The sequence below is a fragment of the Mesocricetus auratus genome, unplaced genomic scaffold, assembly GCF_017639785.1.
Source record: "Mesocricetus auratus isolate SY011 unplaced genomic scaffold, BCM_Maur_2.0 Super-Scaffold_100021, whole genome shotgun sequence".
Lineage (NCBI taxonomy): Eukaryota > Metazoa > Chordata > Mammalia > Rodentia > Cricetidae > Mesocricetus > Mesocricetus auratus.
Genome location: NW_024429202.1, coordinates 12,552,613 through 12,572,599, shown reverse-complemented (window position 1 = coordinate 12,572,599; position 19,987 = coordinate 12,552,613). Strand labels below are relative to the sequence as shown.

Here is a 19,987-nt window from a genome sequence, read left to right as displayed (position 1 = left end):
CCCCTAACCACTCCCGGTTTCCCCACTGGTTCCCTTTCTTTTCCTAGGCAGTCCCCTGTTAGACTTTTTTAAAAAATCATTTTCCTGTTTTATCCTATGTCTTTCTGTTACTTACCTTTCGTGCATGACCGCCTTTGGTTTTGTGGCCTATAAACACACTTAGATAAGCACACACACACACACACACACACACACACACACATATATATATATATATATATATATATATTTACCTTTAAATCTAGGTTCTGTGTATACGGGGAACACACAGTATCCATCCCGAATGTGGCTTACTTTGCTGAACATATGATTTCTAGTTACACCCACTTTCCTGCAAATCATAATTTCATTTGTCTTTATAGCTTCATAGGATTCTTTTGTATTTATGTATCACATTCTATTTTTATCTGTTGATAGAGATCCAGGTTGATTTTATTCCCTAACTATTATGACTATGGAACTCATAACCCTAGATGTGCAGTTATCCTGTGGTGTGTTGATTTAGAGCCCCTTGGGTGTGCGCTCAGAAGTTGTATAGCTGGGACATATGGTAGTGCCACTTTTCGGACCCTTAGGAATGTGCACGCCGATTTCTAAAGCGGCTATACAACAGTTCACGCTTTCACTGGCACTGAATAGGGCTCCTCTGTATCTTTACTGACACTTCTTGCTGTTTCTTTCCTTTTCTTGTGTCCTCTCCTTTTTTCCTATCTTTTAGTTTTTTCCTTACTGATCTAGTGTCTTACTGCTTTGTCCTGGCTGGTCTGGAACTCAATATGCAGACCTCGCTGGCCCCACTGAGCACTGGGATTACAGGCGTGTGCTGCCACACCTCGTGTCATTTGTGTTCATGAGGAGAGCCTGCCAGACTTGGGTGAAATGGAATCTTAAAGCAGTTTTAATATACATTTCCTTGTTGACTGTAAATACCTTATGTTTATCTGCTGTTTGTATTCATTCTTCTGAGGGGTTTTTTTTTTTGTCTTTATCCTTTAGTCTTTTCTGTTCTTTAGCTTGTTTAGGGATTTGGTTGCTTGGGTTTGGGGGCCTAAGTTTTACAGTTCTCAGGTTTAATTTCCTATCTGGCGTGTAGTGCAGATCTCTTATTTACCCATCTGTAGTCAGTCTCTTCACTCTGGTGGCTGCTTACTTCATTACACAGAAGCTCTTGAGTCTCATTTGTCAGTTCTTGGGATTATTTATTCTGCTAATACAGTGAAAAATTATTTGCTGATGAAGAAATAAAAATCATGTTATAATTAATACTTGTAAATAATTTTAAAGAGATACATCCTTGCATAAAACTATTTAAAATTTGATTTTATCTTAACACACATATACACTCAAATAAAAGCTGTGTTTTAAGCAAGAAAGCACACTGACAGGCCTTTAAAGACTATTATCATTTGGATAGTATAATTTAATTCCGTTAAAATTGTGTGGTGATATTTTGCTTCTTTAACCATTCATTTTTTATGTTCACTTACTATGATTTCAAGCTACATGTCCTTTCTACTGTTAATGTAGAATAACAACCAACATGTTCTTTATGACTACAGAAGAAGAGATTCTGAGCATGGAAGGAACTTTTATAATCCTACTTTAATATACTGATGTCTACAATTAAAACTGTAATCTATAGACTAGTCAACATCACCATTAGGAATATAATGAAATAGAATCCTATTTCTTAACCTAAGAATTTGCTCTTAATCAATTTAATTAGTCATTTATTAAGTGTCTACTTAGTACACATCCATTGCAGGAGACTCTGAGGTATGCAACATAATTAGGAGATTATAAATTAGGAAAAAAGATTTCTGTAATCCAAGAAAAATTATACTTCATGATATGCTCATGGGATAGTATTTAAACAATGTAAAATTGTTTGATATTTTAGAGGAATATATGAGACTGTTTTCATGCTTATACCTGGACTATACACCTTGGCTCTTAATTCATTTCTAGTTTGCTCCCTAATTTGTGTGAGTTTATTTGATATTCTGACGTCTGATGTTCGATGCATCCCCAAATTGCTTTGGACATTGGTGTAGTTACATAGTTGTTGCTTAATTAGAATGTTTCTTATAGCTCTGACGATTGTGAACTTTTTTCTTGTTTTTATTTTTGGTGAAATGTTTTAGGATCCCTACAATAACATTGTCCGAACTGCGATTGAAGCCATGGCAGCTGTATTTGGAGGGACACAGTCTTTGCATACAAATTCTTTTGATGAAGCTCTGGGATTGCCTACTGTGAAAAGTGCTCGAATTGCCCGAAACACACAAATCATCATTCAGGAAGAATCTGGGATCCCCAAAGTGGCTGATCCTTGGGGAGGATCATACATGATGGAATCCCTCACAAATGATGTTTATGAAGCTGCTCTGAAGGTCAGTTCTCCTCCTTCAACTTTGCTCTTTATATAATTTTTGACCTGTAAATAATCAGTTTTAGACTTATACTAAAATTATAAAATGTGTGTGAGGAAAGCAAAATCTATTTTGGACTTTGTAGTTTTCACTACTAAGACATTTTTAAAAGTATATTTCTGTTTCTTTGATTATACTTTATGCAATATTCAAAGATAGCTACTATTAAAAGTGCATATGCTTACATAGATGCACATACACAGAAAAACACATACATAGACAACACACATAGAGACAGGCAGACACACACAGACATATAGACACATACACAGACGGACACATGTACACAAGCATAGATAGAAACATTGACAAACAGATACACAGATGTACACAGATACAGAAACAATACACATATACACAGGCACACAGTCACACACACAGACACACACAGATGCAGACATAGACACGCCCCCCCCACACGGGGTGGGGGTGGGGAGGGGCAGTACTCTGTTTTTTTGTTTACTGGAGTAAGTAAGCTACACAGTTTTTCTTTATGTCTGTGCATTTTGTGTCATACATGCATGCACTGTTTCCTCTGATTTTGTTGGCTTTAGATGAGAGACACAATGCTTTAGACACCGTCTTCGGCTTTCCTGCTCTTTAGTATTTCAGCTGAATACCGCTTCTTCCTTTCCCCTTCCTACCAATATAATGGTATCCCGGTTTCTCCCTCCCCGTCGTATTCTCATGTTCTTACCTGCTTTGAACTGGCTTCTCTGTAGGTCTCCTGATCTTTATGGAATACAAAACCTGGATCTCATGCCTGCTATTTTGCAGCACTTCTTTTTAAAAAAAGTTATTTAATACTCATACATACATGGACTGCGTTTGGATCAAATCCACCTGCTATCTCTGCTCGAATTCTTCCCTCATCCACTTCTTCCTCCCAAATTCATGGGCTCTCTCTTAAAAAAAAAAGAAATGCACACTCGTTCCCTTTATGCTGCCTCTCTGCATGGATGCAAGTGCATGGGCTGTCAGAACCCTCCTTACAGGTAACGGTCTCTCCCTCCCCTTGTGTATACAATTGCCAGCAGCTCCTAAGATGCAGGTGGAGCTTTGAACTCCCTCCCTATCCCTACTGAGATTTGACTGGCTTCATCTTGTGCCGGTCTTTTTCGTGCAGTCCCAGACAGCCACTGCGACTATGCAATTGGATGCGCATGCCTGGAAGAACTGTTTTTCTCCAGAGATCTCCTTTCTCTACTTCTCAGAATCTTTCCACCCCCCTTCTACAATGATCACTCGAGCCCTTGAGGAAAAGACGAACGTGACGTGGACGTCACATTCAGTGTCGAGCATCCCACAGTTTGTTAGTCTCTAAGCTCTGACTAGTTGCACACCTTTCTGTTAATCTTGAAGGACTTCTCATAGAAGCTTCCTAGGAACTTGATGTGCTTGAGAGTTTCTCCATCGTGTTCTTAGCCTTGACTAGCATGGGAAGCAGAGGAAGCCCCGAGTGAATGTGTAAGGAGTGGATGGAATCCTCAGACCAGGGAGTTGACAAAGCCCCAAGTGAACGTGTAAGGAGTGGATGGAATCCTCAAACCAGGGGGTTGACAAAGCCTTCCGCTGGTCCATAGGCAGATGCTGACAGTGTGTGCAAGGCCGGAAGTGCAGCTGCTCCTTCTGGATGACTGCAGCCGAGGCTGATGCCTTAAAGACCCCACGTGGAGACGAGCACACCCCTCCTGGGCTGTACATAAAAAACACTGAGTTTCCTGGCCATTGCTCTTGACTGGTGCATTTCTTTCCACCTGAGAGCTAGGGTCCACCCCATCCCAGCTTTGCTTATGTTGACTTGTGTCTGTCTGTCTGTCTTCATCTCCTGTGTGCCCAGTCACGTTCACAAACTCCTTAGTGAGCGGCAGCAGATCTGGTTTCAAATTGTTTCCATTGGTGATCAGAATCAACTTTGTCAACACTCATCTGCTTCCCATTGCACCTTCTCACTCTTGACTCTAGTAGTTGTGATCAGAAATTTGAAGTTATTTTATTCCAGATCTTTCTTTCTGAAAGCATCAAGATCTCTTCTGATTTTTGTGTTGATGCCCATCTCATGTGCATATTTTATTCGAAATTATACTGGGGTTTTGATGATTCTCCTCCATCACATATATACATATATGATACCACCTTTTGTTTTTCAGATTAAAAGTAGAATTGCATTTTGACGTGTATTTTTTTTAAAGAGTCATAAACCTTGAAAACCTTGTTAATGTAAAAATAAAGTAAAAATAAAGGCTAGAGAACTGGAGTTATTGTTGGCCTTTCCCCACAAGACGTGACTGAGAAATTTCAGGTTTTCCAGACTATACTTTAAAGTTTTTCTTTTGTCTTTTTAGATAGCTTTAAGCATGCAGCTTCTAATTATTTCCCTTGTACTTAATTAATTACTTTTCTATAAAGTATTAACTTTTGGCTTGTAATTTGCATGTTGTTAGGGGATATATAAAATACAAGGCTAGGGTGAATGCCTTATCTCCTATTTTTACTAGCCTTTTGTCCTTTTTCCTTTTGTTTTCTCTCTCTTTCTCTCTTCTCTTCCTTAGATCATAAATGAAGTTGAAGAAATGGGGGGAATGGCCAAAGCTGTAGCTGAAGGAATACCTAAGCTTCGCATTGAAGAATGCGCTGCCCGAAGACAAGCTAGAATAGATTCTGGTAAGAGAGAAGAGAAAGATTTGTATATTTCAATAATTAAGGAGGACTGCTAGTTTCTGTCGGTGGATACCATTCACAACTGATACAAATATATCTTAAAATGAAATAACAATGTAAAAATAGGGCTTTAATAAAATATTTCTCATATCTTCAAATCCAAATATATTTGTATGTCTGTATCTTGTGTCTTTGTATTCTTGCGAGCACACAGGGAAGCATATATCTACTTCTAACTTAGATGTGCATATGTGAGTGATGACCAATGGCAGTATTAAGGATAGCATGCTTGACAGTCCTTGTGTTCTCCATGGAAGAATTCACTCATTCACTCTGGGGATACTTTTTGGTATTCTCTGTTTGAGTTGCTTGCTGTGGCTGCACTTGTAGCTGTGAAAAGGACAGACATGAACTCTTTTGAGTATAGAGATTTCATTACAGTGCAAAAAAGGAACCGAACATGTAAAGAAACTAAGTAATTACTGATGATGCTAAGTTCTGTGAAGGAACTAAGGAGTGTAAACTGGAATGCAATGGTAAGTCACCTGTAGATGCAAGAAAGTATGCTCATAATATTGATCCATTACCGACATATTTAAAACTGTTTATCTTTTCATTTAACAACTAGCTGTAAGAAAATTCTAGAAAATACTAGAAAGATATAGGGCATTGCTACTCTTGTTGCTTTCTAAGTCTGTCCTGACTGTCCTTGCAGAGAACCCATCACATGAATGTGTAACTGTTCTCTCCACCTCACATGTGTCCCAAGATGGAGTTTCTGCATTATGCTGAAGTTTGTTATGAGATAAGAGTGCTACTTAAAAAAAAGTAACTTATAAAAATATGTGACAACCTGAGCATTTCCAATAGGGGATAATTTATGAGTAGATTAACATGGTATTTTCCTTTGGACAATCAATAGGTTCTGAAGTCATTGTTGGAGTAAATAAGTATCAGTTGGAGAAAGAAGACTCTGTAGAAGTCCTGGCCATTGACAATACTTCAGTGCGTAAGAAGCAGATTGAGAAACTTAAGAAGGTATTGTTGACTGTTATTTGATAAGTAAGTCCTGAGTTCTTACCTGATCCACATAGCTTGTGTAATATCTGGAAGAGGTCAATATTACTTCTCATTCTTTTAAAGGGTAAGACATTGGGAAATTTGTTTGGAATAAATAATTGGGCAATCATGACTCAGTCTAGGTTTCTTAATACTCTAGTGCTGATGTCACAAAGTAAGAACACGGTGTAGCTTAGGTTTAGTGAATTGAGTCAGGGGCTCTCATTGTAATGTTTCCTCCACTAGACCATGGCTCATTTGCTTTCTGATTTGTCAAACTGTCTTTGCTAGCAACTTTGTAAGCTTCAGTGTTTAGGGAGCTTTTTGCAGTTTTCTGGAGTATGCTCTGTTTTCATCTTGGTGAGCACCATGCTTCTGTTTTATTTCACTTTCTTTCTGAAATGTCATATGAAAGTAGACAAAACATTCATAGTTGTCACATATATTCTACTATCTGAAGCTGCCTTGTCTCCTAACCTGTAGCTTTTGTCATCACAAGCAAACCAACCAACCAACCAATCAACCAACCAACCAACCCCTTTTGATTTTTTTCTTCACTTACTTTCCCTGATTAAGAATAAACCTTTCCTTTCTTAGTTCAAACATTCTATAAAGACTAAATCGACTTTTTATAAAAGATGATATGGAATTCTTTGCAGATATTTAGGGACCTCTTTTCCATTTTCCAACTTAATCTAAACCAAGTGTCACATTTTATCTTGAAATGCTCTGTTTAGCAAGGATCCGTATGTCCCCAGGAGTCACAGAGTCTCAGTATTTGCTACAACTGGAAACCTTTGATTCTTGTACTTTAGTTCCCTGTTAACTATATACTTTCAAGGCTTGGAACAACCCATTTGCCATAAACTACCCCAAACCTTACTGGGGCAAGAGAAACTCAGCTTCTGGAGAAAAGGAAGGCTCTGCTGTAGCCTTTCAAGCATTTAAACCTAGAATAACTCCTAGAACCATGACAAATCAGACTTCTTCCAGTACAAAAATTAACTTTCACTTTAGTTAAAATCAATTTAATGTGTTTCTGCTGTGGTTCCCTGAGCTCATTTTAGTACTGGGTTAAAGTTTATATTTTCTCAGGTTTCCTTAGAAGTAGATATAACAGTGTTTGCCTGTTAGTACACCCGCCACCCCCATGCCCCAAGGCTGAACCACCTCAATACTAACTTTCTGTTGAATTTTTCTTCAGTCCCTAATCCTACTTCATTTAGCATGTCATTTTTTACTTCAGTTCCTAATCCCAGTTAATTTTAGCATGTAATTTTTACTCTTTGAATTTTAGTCCTCCTCTGTCCTGGTAATTCTAACTATCTACTTACTCTAAGGAGTACTAGTGTTTTGGTGAACTTGGAAAGGCAAACTTTCCAGGCCTTGTCTCAAGTACCACCCTACCTAAGAAACTCGTAGTCATTCCTACCCAAAAACCTGCTGGCTCCAGTCTCTGCTCAGTCACTTTTTCAGTCTAATCTGCTTTATTTCTTCTGTTACATTAGATATCACTTGTTTATTTGCTTATTGTTTTTTCTTAAAAATTCAGGAATAAAATATCAGGAGGGCATGGGCATTGTTTCATTTGTTAATATAATCGATCACCATAACTATAGTAAAACTGCCAGTAATTGCTACTTAATTAATATTTGCCTATTTTAATTGAAAAATTATGCCCATGAAAACTTTTGCTGGAGCTGAATCCCTTAGAATTCCATGAACTTAAGACTAACCCTGGTTTTGGATCATAATTGCTGAAAATACATGTTAGGGATCGAATTGGTAAGCCATTCTGGCTATAAGTATAGCTCCTACTTGCAGACGTTCTTATTTCCTGCAATAATTACTCTGCATTCTTTTTATTACTGCTTCTTCTGTAGTACTAAGATGTATTGTGTGTCTGTGCTATGCCAGCAGTCATGTTAGACACACACTTTCTTCACTTAATTTTGTTAGGAGTCATATTATTCTTTTTATCAATCCAATCTGACAGGAAGCAGGTCAGGAGGGATGTCTGAATTTTTTTAAGTGAATGTCAGATGGAGGTTGAGTAAATTTCTGTGCCTATTTGCTTCATTCTAACCCTAGTGTATTTCCAGCGTTTTTGACTGTAACTCTAAGCAAAAGGTGCATTTTCCCTAATGCCTAGCTATACACACCCCGTGAATGCACCTGTTATGAAGATAAGTTTCTGCAAACAATATTCTTATAAACTGTTCTCCATGCTTTTAGATGCTTTCTATTCTGTTTAAACTATAAAAAGGCTTATCACAGTTATTCTGCTCCATCACACTGTGTGCAGTGCATTAGACATCATAACTCAGAAGTACCACACTCTAGCATGCTTTTTTTTTACATGGAAAATTCAGATTTAAAACATGTAGCCATGTAATAGCAAAAAATAAGCTTTTCCTTTTTGAAGAGGATTTCGAATTGAGTTTTTCCTTGCTATAATACACACTTTCCATTCATCTCTGATAACAGATGATATATCTCAGTGGCAACATGGGAAGTATCATAGTTTGGACTCTTTTTGTAGAAGGTGCAGTTTGTGAGACTTGGGCTTGAGTACTGTTAATTGTACAAGTGTTGACAAAGCACAGTAGAGCTGGGACCTGAGGGGACATGGTTTTAGCCATACTTTCTATTGTTTTTCTTTCTTGCTCTCTTTCTGTCTCCAGCAAGGTCTCTTCTTAGAATGATTTTTAAATAAAAAGAATAGTAGTATGTATTATGGAAGGCATGTTGTCAGTCATTTAAAGGATACTTCTGGTACAGTTAAACTCCCCTGTAAGCCTCCGTCTAGTCTCCTTCCCACTGTTCATTGTGAGGGGTTTTAGCATTCCCCTGTGAAGGGCCCACCTATTTTCCTTGTGTTGTCCCTTCAGAAAAGCCTGGGTAAGTATTTGGAAAGTTACCACTCTGCTTGCTTCTGATTTGCTGACTTTGTGCTAAATCAGAAATATTTTACAGAATCCAGAATAAATGAGTTAAAAATGAACATACTTTTAGGTTGAATATTATTCTATTCCATTGCTTCTCCCTTTTTTGAGGTGAAGATTATGGAATTTGGTCAATAGCGTATGTGCCAGGGTTTAATCTTTTTTTTTTTTTTTTTTTTTGGTTTTTCGAGACAGGGTTTCCCTGTATTGTTTTGGAGGCTGTCCTGGGACTCGCTTTGTAGACCAGGCTGGCTTCGAACTCACAGAGATCCGCCTGCCACTGCCTCCCGAGTGCTGGGATTAAAGGCGTGGGCCACCAACGCCCGGCGCCAGGGTTTAATCTTGTAGTACTTATTTTATTACTCTTTCTCACAAAGCTGTCCCTTCTCTTCTTTCTAAGATCAAGTCCAGCAGGGATCAAGCTTTGGCTGAGCGGTGTCTCGAGGCACTTACCCAGTGTGCTGCCACCGGAGATGGCAATATCTTGGCTCTAGCTGTGGATGCAGCTCGTGCAAGGTGAATATGTGCGAGTTTGCAGATTTCCAAATAATGACAGTATGCCCAACTTAGCTTTTCAGAGGGTACTCAAATCAAACATCATTTCTGTAAATTCTGTGAGCCCAAAGGAGAATAATGAAACTATTAGAAACTTTATACTGTTCATTTCAGTACTTATTAGTATTTAACATACCAATATTCTTTGAGGGACATTAGTAGTAGTGTAATTCACTGTAGCTCAGAACACTTGGCACTATTATAATGCATAAGTTTCTTTGATTTGTAGGCTGAGATCTGATATACTCAGTTGTATGATCAAGGCTGTGTGTACATCCTTGACATAGATAGTCTTTGGAGGAAAGAGGGGAACCTCTTATCTGGTAATTGGTAAAAAAAAAAGTTATTGTCATGCCATTGCCTTTTAATCATTAATCAGGAAGCAACCAGCTGAATAAACGACCCCTAACACTAATCCTTTCTTCTTTGTTGCTAGATAAATCTAGTGTTGTAAGATGAAAATAGAGGGAAGGATGAGAAGGCGGGGAGGGATGGCAAGAGAGTACGTGTGGATTTGTTTTTACTCTCTTCTTTTGTGTTGATGTCATGGCCTAGCTCATAGTTCCTCCCGTGGTTTTCTTGAGTTCATCACTCTCCTTGGTTGAAACACACTGAAAGATTGATTTCTCACCAGAAAATATCAGTGCTACTTTTACTCTACCTGCTTGTATTGATAAATGAGATATTGTTGAGTTGCCTTCAGATACTTACTGATTTGTAACTTCAGGTTACTTAGTCTTTATTTGGTTGACAGATATTATAAAGGGATTACAGTGCAGACCCGCACCAAGAGTCACTTTTATATTAAGTATTCTCAGGAAAGATGCTTTCATAGTATCTTAAAAACATTCTTGAGTTTTTTTACAGCCCACTTTTTATTTATTAACAAAATATTCGAAATGTGTTGATTATTGAGGTAAACATTTATCTATTCATTGTTAATTAATGCTCTCCCTGGCACCTCTTTTTAATATTGTAGATGTACAGTTGGGGAAATCACAGATGCTTTGAAAAAGATTTTTGGTGAGCATAAAGCTAATGATCGTATGGTGAGTGGAGCATATCGGCAGGAGTTTGGAGAAAGTAAAGAGATAACATCTGTCATCAAGAGGTAGGTACTACGTAAAACCAAAAAAAAAAAAGAACCCTTTGCTGGGCGGTGGTGGTACATGCCTTTAATCCCAGCACTCAGGAGGCAGAGGCAGGCGGATCTCTGTGAGTTCGAGGCCGGGCTGGACCGACAGCCTCCAAAACAATACAGAGAAACCCTGTCTCGTAAAAAAAAAAAAAAAAAGAGGTAGGTACTATGTGTGAGCTTTAGTGAGCTCTGGTCTCATCTTCATGTTAATACAGTTCTCTTGAATCTGCTGATGCCTTACTGTCTTGCTACCTGGGAAATACATTGACTTTTCTACTAGTCTCTTATTCTTATAAAATGAATAAATATTTAATAATATGTAATAAACAGTTAATCTATAATTTATAGTTTTTACATAATTTATTATTCATAACTATAATTATAAATATGCAGTCTTGTGCTAGTATGTGAAACTTTGATATTTTGATCAACCATAGATTACAATGGCGATCCTGTAAGATTATAATAATGCTAATTCCTGTCTCCCATTGGTATTGTACCTAGGGATGTGTAGCCATGGTCACAGTCATGCGTTTATGGTGACACTGCTATACACCTGTACTCTGCTAGCTATGTATAAGTAGAGCACTTGCCATCATGTACAGTATGTGATAACTAACGATAATAAACAATGCTGTTACTTGCTTGCTGTTCTTTTAATTTTTAGTTTAGAGTGTACTCTCCCTGCTCATAGAAATGGTGTACTGCCACGCGGTATGCAGGCTGCAAGCAGACTCACATGCTTCTGCTTGCTGCATCTTAATTGCAATGTTTTCTCCTGAAGTCGATTTAATTTTGTGTTTCTTTTTCAACACCTGTAGCAACAGAAAGCTCTCTCTCTCTCTCTCTCTCTCTCTCTCTCTCTCTCTCTCTCTCTCACACACACACACACACACACACACCATAGAGCCTAGATGTGTAGTAAGCTGTACCACTAAGCTTATATATATTGTATAATGTTTGCATATTGACAAAGCCACCTCATCATGTGTTTCTCTGAAGATGTCTTGGCCATTTAATAATTTATGACTATAGTGAATTATATATAATTCCATGAAATATGCCGACTAATGAGAATGAAATTAAATATTAAAACTCATATTCATTTAGCAAAATGAGTACTGTTTTTGTCTTGCACCATAGTCGGCATTAGAAGTTTCTCATTTTAAACACTTGTTTATTTAACTGATACTGATATTGCTTCCTATCCACAGGTGGAGAGCTTAAAATCATGTTGCTATAGACTTTCATAACTTTTTTCACATGGTTCAGTTGCTTGAATAGTTCAAAGTTAACTTTCCCATTTGAAAAATGAACACCTGGCTGCTACCTATGCAAAATGTAAAATCAGTCTTCATTGAGATGACAGTGAGGACTATTGCCACCGCCTGACATGAAGTTGTAATATGATTCGTTTCCTGAGTGTAATACTGACTGCTGAGTGATTGATGTTTTCAGCTTGTGTAACACACTTCTTCTAAAAACTGTGTTTACTCTTACACACTGTGTCACTAAATGTTAAATAGCCAATGTAAGAGTCATCAGAAGGAACCTTTTTTTAAAAATAAAAATTGATGTTGTGTTTTGTCATTTTATACACACAAGCATTCTGGTTATGTATCATCACAATGGGCCACATTGTATGGTAATACTGGCTTCAGAGAATGAGTGTGGTAGTGTTTCTCCCCACTGTGTTTTATGGAGCAATTTGAAGAGCGCTGGTGTTAGCTTTTCTCTGAAGGATTGGTAGAGCTTTGCAGTGAACTCTCCAGTCCCAAGCTGTTCTTTCTTGGGAGACTGTTGTCTGCTGTAGATCAATCAGGTGTTTGTCCTTTGATTTAATTTTAGTAGGCCATAGTTGTCTAGGAATTATCCGTTCTTGGGGTGGTGGGCTCACAGGCTGTGCCATCTTTCAAACTTGGCTCTGAACAGAAGATAACCATATTCAAGGCTTGCATAGCATTCCCTCCGTTAAACACAGATATCAATGAGATGCACATTAGTGGACATTCTTAAACTATTGATGTGGGTAAATTGCAGTTCTTATATCTTACACTCGGATAGTTAATATTTAACTATTATTGCCTTTTAAAATGTCCCCAGAGTTAGTAAATTCATGGAACGTGAAGGTCGCAGACCCCGTCTTCTTGTGGCAAAAATGGGACAAGATGGCCATGATAGAGGAGCCAAGGTCATTGCTACAGGATTTGCTGATCTTGGTTTTGATGTGGACATAGGCCCTCTTTTTCAGGTATGTACCACATTTAGAAAAAGTAAAGTAAATGTTAATAGCCAAAGTGATGTTTTTAAAGCTATTTTCAAAAAGTCCAACAAATTCTATATTTTCTAATGTGTATAATCCATTTAATTTATAATTAAAAGACAAAAAATTCATGTTAACTCAGACTTTTATGAAAATAAATGTCCACTGAGAATGAAATGTTATGAGACTTTGGAGAGTGAAGTTTACCATAAAGGTTCTATTATTGTATTTCTTGAGTGTGATTGAAATTTTGTGGTTCACAAAGATGACCTTGAAGATTTCTTCGGGAGATTTTTTGTTCTAAAGTAGATTTAGTTGGTAAATTCCCGTCCTAGAAGCACATACAGGATTGGTTGGGCATTGCATCAGTAGCTTCGCTACAATCTTACAATGAGCGAGCAGGAAGTGACAGTAAGAATTGTGTTGCCTTACGTATCCCAGTACTTTGCTTCCCTGTACCTGCTGATAACCAGAGACTTGTCTGCTTCTGTGTGCTCAGACTCCCCGGGAAGTGGCTCAGCAGGCCGTGGATGCAGATGTGCATACTGTGGGCGTCAGCACGCTTGCTGCTGGTCACAAAACCCTCGTCCCTGAGCTGATCAAAGAACTGGCTGCCTTGGGACGGCCAGATATCATTGTCACGTGTGGAGGCGTGATTCCACCACAGGTATTTTTCTTCATAATTTTCTGCACATAGGTACATGTATACATGCACATACATAGACACTTGCACACAAGTTTTGACTGGAGTTACTAACAGGAGCAGGCGTGACTCAAAAGCAGATGCATTACCAAAGAGCCCACCCTGACACTGGTGAAGACTTAAGAAGGCTGCCTCCCTGGAGCTCTCTGCAGGACTTAGGCAGCTTAGTCAATCAGGTTCAGAAGAATCTCCCCATTGCAGCTCTGTTGGTCACTCTCCTCATCACTGCTTCTGTAGCCTTGGGGTGGGGTGCTTGTGAATCTTGTAAGTTTCAGCTGTCCCAGACGTATGAACATTTTTTTCTTCCTGAGTCTCAGGGATTTCTTTGCTTCTTCCTTGAAGGAAGGTTTCAGTAATTCAGAGAAAATTGCTATGTAAAACAACACATATACACTACCACCTGCCATGCCTATGTATCAGGCTATGAAACTGGAGAAAATGTAGGGCTGACACACGCACAGATAGATAGATAGAATAGACAGACAGACAGACAGACAGACAGATAGATGACAGACAGACAGACAGATAAATAGGCATATTTCTAAGGATGAATTTATTTTAGATGTATAGGCAAATTATATCCTGGTGATTTCACTAGGTAAATTCTGCAGACAGTGGGCACTGTTATTAAAGCTATATTTTAATTTATTATATAGCATTTAATTTAACTCTTTACAAAACTTATATGAGAAAACTACCAGGAGCTTCTAATTGCTATCTACCATCTTCATATCCAGTGAACAGTTACAGGGAGACTTGGATAAGAACAATGGGGTTCACAATAGAGGGGGAAACATGATATAAATGCCGCGTGTCTGTCCAATTCTGGACAGCAGTCTGGTGGCTTTAGATGGGTCTTTTATGTAGCTTGCATCTATTAGAGGGTCACTCCTCCATTTCTTCAATAACCCCATCCCTGAATGTTGCTCTACCCCAGAGTTTTGCCATTTGCATAAACTCCTTTACTAGTGAAAAGATTCTGACTGAAGTAGTTTTTCTGGAGTGAAAAATACCATACTGCTAGCACCTGGAATCAGCTTGACCTGAGCATTATAGGGTTAGGGAGAGGAAGTAGATATTCAAAAAATTTGAGTTTTCTTAATGGAGAAATGGACAATGTCAATTAATTATTAATGAGGGGATAAGTCACAACCCTGTGATACTACTGTTAGTTTAGAAGAATTACTTAAGATGTAAAAAAGGCCTATTCCCTAGGGCTTCCAATGATAACCGCTTTTCATTTTTAATTAAGATTAGGAAAAAAAATGGCTATGAGTAATTAGGAAAGCAAATGTTTGTAGGTATTGCCAAGACCCCACTACAGTATCCATCAGGAAAATATGCTTTTCATCTAGATGTATAATCTTTATTCCTCCATTACAGCTCACTAAATAGCATGGTGAATTTGTACATTGTTAAGAAATAAAAAAATATATATGCATGAGGCTGGGAGATTGGCAGTGATGCAGTGAGTAACTTGGATATTGTTTTCTTCCTACATCAATAAGGTTTTTAATATGACATAGTCAACATGAAAACATTTTTATTAATATACTTTTCCTATACTCCCAAGTGTAATTTATTTTTAGGAAAGAAGACCAATTTATTTGTATATTTTTTGTTTCTTGATACGGGGGTCTCAGTATATTGGCTAGATTATCACAAACTCCTTATCTCAAGCAGTCCTCCTATGTCAATCACAGGCACATACTACACTTCATTAATAAGGGCTATTATTCTTTAAGATTGCCTGTCTATGAAATAATTTATATATCTTGCAGCTATGGAAGCTAAGGCATGATATTACAATGTACGAATTAAAATAATTAACCAGTGGAAGATAGTTGGATTTAAGTAAGAGTTAAGAAAACAAATTAAATATGCCATGTGAATAAGCTGATATTTTCAAGAAATGTATTTCAAGTCACACTGACTTCTTTGATGGAGTCACTGAGAACATCTTTAACTGTTTGCTGTACTTTACTATAAGGTTACGACCAAGCATGGCTGCTTTCTCTGACACACTTCTGTGTAGTACGGGTAGCCTTTATTAGGTAATGAAAATAGTCAGATACTCATATGCTTATTAGTTTTCTGCTGCTGTAGCAAATATCCAAGATAACCCACTTTCAAAGTGAAAAAGCTTTTAACTCACAGATTTGGAGATTTCAGTTCATTGTCAATTGCTCCTGTTGCTTTGGGGTCTACAAGGAAAGCATCGAGAAGATGATTTATTTACCTCAGGGTCCAACATGAAGTGACCCAAGACTCCAACCTGACCCCGCCTGTGGCACTTCAGCACCATGCATACAGTCATGAAAAGGTCTGGGTACAGTCCTTTAACGTGCAGGCCTTGGGGGACCCTGATCAAACTATAGTACAGGGTATATGTGAAACACTGCTGTTACGCGACTCAAAGGCACTTAGTTACTGAACTAGAAAGTGTGTCACAGAGTGTTGCATTTACAGTTTCTTTAATCTGATTAAACACCAAAGTAACGTGTATTCTTCCTGCCAGCCTGGTGCCAGAGCTGTGTCAGTTCCAAATGAACAAGCAGGACACTATATTAATTATGAAGCTATTGGCTGTTTGCTATGGTTTCTTAATGGCTAGCTCTGACTTAATTGTTAACCCATAATTACTAATATATATTTTTATAAGGTCTTATCTTACCGAGGATGCCAGACTTGCATCCTCTCCTCCTGGGACCACATGTTGACCTTCTACTCTTGACTACATTTCCCAGAATCCTCCTCGACTCCTAGTCCCAACTATCTTGCTTCCCTATTGACCAATAGTGCTTTATTTATCAATCAATCAGACAAACATATACACAGATGGACTTCCCCATCACACCAAATTGAAACATGTAGCGTTTACAGTTTCTGCAGTGTGATTAGACATGCCCATCTTCACTACTTTGCCGCTCAGCCAGGATCTTGTCTTCTTTGTGTCAGTGAGTGAACAAACAGATCCTACTCACACTGTAAAGCATGATTTTCCTGGCCTAGTGTGGTGAAGACCTTGTGAGTACCTTTGTATTTGGAGATTATTCTAAGTTAATACCTAAGGTGCAAAAATAAAAACAGCATAAATAATACCTATGTGCTCTTTGCCCACATTCAGGTCTTGCTAACTTTTAACCCACCCACTAGGGTACATTTTACAAAGCTCCTGTGAGATGTAGGCAAGTCAGACCTTCTTTTGAGTTGCAGAATTTCAGTACTGAACACCCCTTTCCACATAGTAGCTTAGATGTGAGGATGATGTCTTGGAATGCTTGGTTATTAGGAAATAAAAGAAGACAGCCTCTCAATCCTCCTGTTCTCAACTTGGAGCTGATTGTTACCAGATACTTCAGTCATTCTTATGGGCTCTTGAAACACGTAGCATCTGCTCTCTCAGTGATGTGTTTTCAATGCTTATCGGTCCAGGGCTGTGTTCTCAGAAACTCAGGCAAGAAGGACACAGTTTCAGGAGTATGTGTTAAATGCTATTGCAAAAAAAATCTATTAGAAGAATAGTTCAAAGGTAGGAAGGGATACTTGGCAGATAATTGGTTTGATTTGTAATTTAGTGGCTAGTTTTGATCATTTGAAAATGGTAGAAAAAGACTACTGTTGAAACAATTAAACACAGACTAGACCATCTGACCTGTATGGTAAGGGTCAAACCTCACAGCATACACTAAATGTGCTATTATAGCTAAATATGTTCTGTTGTTAATGCATCCTAAAGTCTGTGGAAGTACTTGTGCCCTAGGAACCCTTACACTAAACCATTAGCTGTCACTAAAATAAGCTAATGACTTCAGCAGCAGCACCGAAGAACTACCGGTCTTCATAAACAGACAACCTGATTTATCATGAGGCCAGATTCAAAGTATCACTGTTCACTAGTGACAGATCCATGTCCAGGAGAAAGTAAAGAGATTTTTAAACTCAGAAAACACAGAGAATGGTAAGCAGTAAGGATTTAGAAGAGAGAAAAAGTAGGTTTTAAAAAAGTGCAGTTCCTTCCTTGTTAGGGCCACATAGCTTCACATCGCAGACCGTACCGGGCAGGGTTCATTTAGACTTGGGGTCTGAGCACAGTGGTGCTGGTTATTATTAGCTGCCCAGTGGAGAAAGGCATCTGTTTCAACTTCATATGCAAGCAGTGTCCCAGCTGAGAAAGCGTTTGGCATTGGTGAAGAAGTAAGGAAAAGGTATACACACTCACGCAAGAACATATGTGTAAAGTATGTTTCTTTGAAGTTGAAATCGTGTCTCTATTAATCAAGCAAATATGTTCAACAGGATTATGAATTTCTATATGAAGTTGGTGTTTCCAATATATTTGGTCCTGGCACCCGGATTCCCAAAGCCGCCATGCAAGTACTTGATGATATTGAGAAGTGTTTGGCAGAGAAACAGCAATCTATGTAACATGTGGCTCTTTAGTTATTACCAAAGAAGAGTAAAGCTGTGTCTTCAGGTAATTCCAACACCTGTCAATGTGCCTGACTTGGCAGCCCTGCAGTAAAAGACCCACATTATAAACATGATGTCATGCTAATACACACATTTGAAGAGTCTGAGTTTAAAAATAAAATTCTCTAAAAGCCATTTACACCGAATATCTCTCAGATACATTATTTTGAAAATTACAATGGTACACTGCTTAGAAATAACTAATAATACAAGTACTTATAAATAATTAAACTTTTTTTTTTGAGACAGAGTTTCACTATGTAACTCTGGCTATTTTGTAAACTCACTATGTAGACCAGGCTGTTCTCAAACTCACAGAGATCCACCTGCCTCTGCCATCCTAGTGCTGGGATTAAAGGCATGTGCTAACATACCAGGCAAATAATTAAACTCTACATGTACAGATTTGATTGATGCCTTCTGTCAATTTTGTGCTGATTGGAGTACTGGAAACTTAAGTTCCTGTGTTAATGTAGTGATAAAATATTAACATTTATCTCAGAAGAAAGAGTGGAGGGCATTTGCGTGTGGAAATAGATTGAGGTTATGATCCTCAGCAGATCTACCATTGCTTCAGTTAAAGTATTGCTTCATACCCTGCTTGATGGAATAGGGGGCAAAGACAGATCTGCCTTCCAGGAATGTTCAGTTCCTCCTCAGCGTGAGAATGTGATGTCTTTAATGCCAGACTTGGCTCAGGACTCAGGAAAAGGATGTTTGTGAACACTTGCTTAAACGAAGTGGATTCATGTGGATTCTTCTGGAATGGTGATCTAAGTCTATTACACAAAATAAGTATGTCTTCAGATCTACAACATGCTGATTTGTGTACATTTATTATTAAGGTCACAAAAATAAAAATAGTTCATGGAACCCTTGTAGTGTGATGTTAAAGAATTCATTCAGTAAAGGAAGAGAATCGGTCTTTGTTAGCAAATGGAGTTCAATGGAGGTGAAGTAAGTAATGAGGATTCCTTTGTAAATTTCTGTATCATACATCAGATAGTAGGGTTTGGAGGGCATAATCATATATTGCTATAGAATTAAACTGCATTGTAATACAGTTTAATTTTCAGAATCCGACTCTTGGGAGGGCATCTTGATTATTGTTTTCATTTCAGAGATGAGCAGTTTGACTTCAACATCAGCAGTGTATTCATTGGGTCATCTTGTAATTTTTACATAAAGAAATACATATTCAATAAATATTTTGTTCCTGGGATGTGTTCCATTAGGTGCTTGGTGTTTTATATATTTACAGTTCCTGACATTTCTATTTAAGGATCACTTTGATAAAAATAGTCATCAAAAGATGCCAGATTTTATGTTTATTATGTGTTTTTTTAACCCAAACCCTAATTCAATTGTGGGAACACCAGACCTTCAGCAGAGACCCACTTCCCCTTCTGCCTGGGAGTAGGCAGCTGTAAGACAATGTTTGGTAAAAACATGTTTACTAAAAACGATACAATAAGTTCCTGGCCACTTCCCCTTCTGCCTGGGAGTAGGCAGCTGTAAGACAATGTTTAGTAAAAACATGTTTACTAAAAACGATACAATAAGTTCCTGGGAAAGGCCTTCCCACGGAAACCGCCCTGACCTTGACCTTGTCCAAAGACTAACCGCACCTTCAAAAACCCACACACATCCACCTCTGGTGTCAGAGCAGAACCAGCCAGGGGAGAGGAGAGAGCAGAAGCTTCTCTGGTGGGAGCTTTTTCTTAGGAAGTTTTTCTTGAACCTTTTTGGAGCCTGTTT

General features: G+C 38.2%; 1 protein-coding gene across 2 annotated transcripts in view; it reads left to right on the top strand.

Annotated features, from left to right (window-relative positions):
- The window catches only part of Mmut (methylmalonyl-CoA mutase), a 28,884-nt gene extending 9,435 nt beyond the window's left edge, over window positions 1–19,449 (top strand). For both annotated transcript variants that reach the window (XM_013115062.3, XM_005072293.4), the window contains exons 6-13: window positions 2,145–2,393; window positions 4,985–5,096; window positions 6,016–6,131; window positions 9,498–9,613; window positions 10,632–10,763; window positions 12,894–13,041; window positions 13,553–13,720; window positions 18,056–19,449. In XM_013115062.3, the coding sequence (XP_012970516.1) occupies window positions 2,145–2,393; window positions 4,985–5,096; window positions 6,016–6,131; window positions 9,498–9,613; window positions 10,632–10,763; window positions 12,894–13,041; window positions 13,553–13,720; window positions 18,056–18,184 (1,170 nt within the window). In that variant the 3' untranslated portion in view covers window positions 18,185–19,449. The remainder of the gene's footprint in view (window positions 1–2,144; window positions 2,394–4,984; window positions 5,097–6,015; window positions 6,132–9,497; window positions 9,614–10,631; window positions 10,764–12,893; window positions 13,042–13,552; window positions 13,721–18,055) is intronic.
- The last annotated feature ends 538 nt before the right edge of the window (window positions 19,450–19,987 follow it).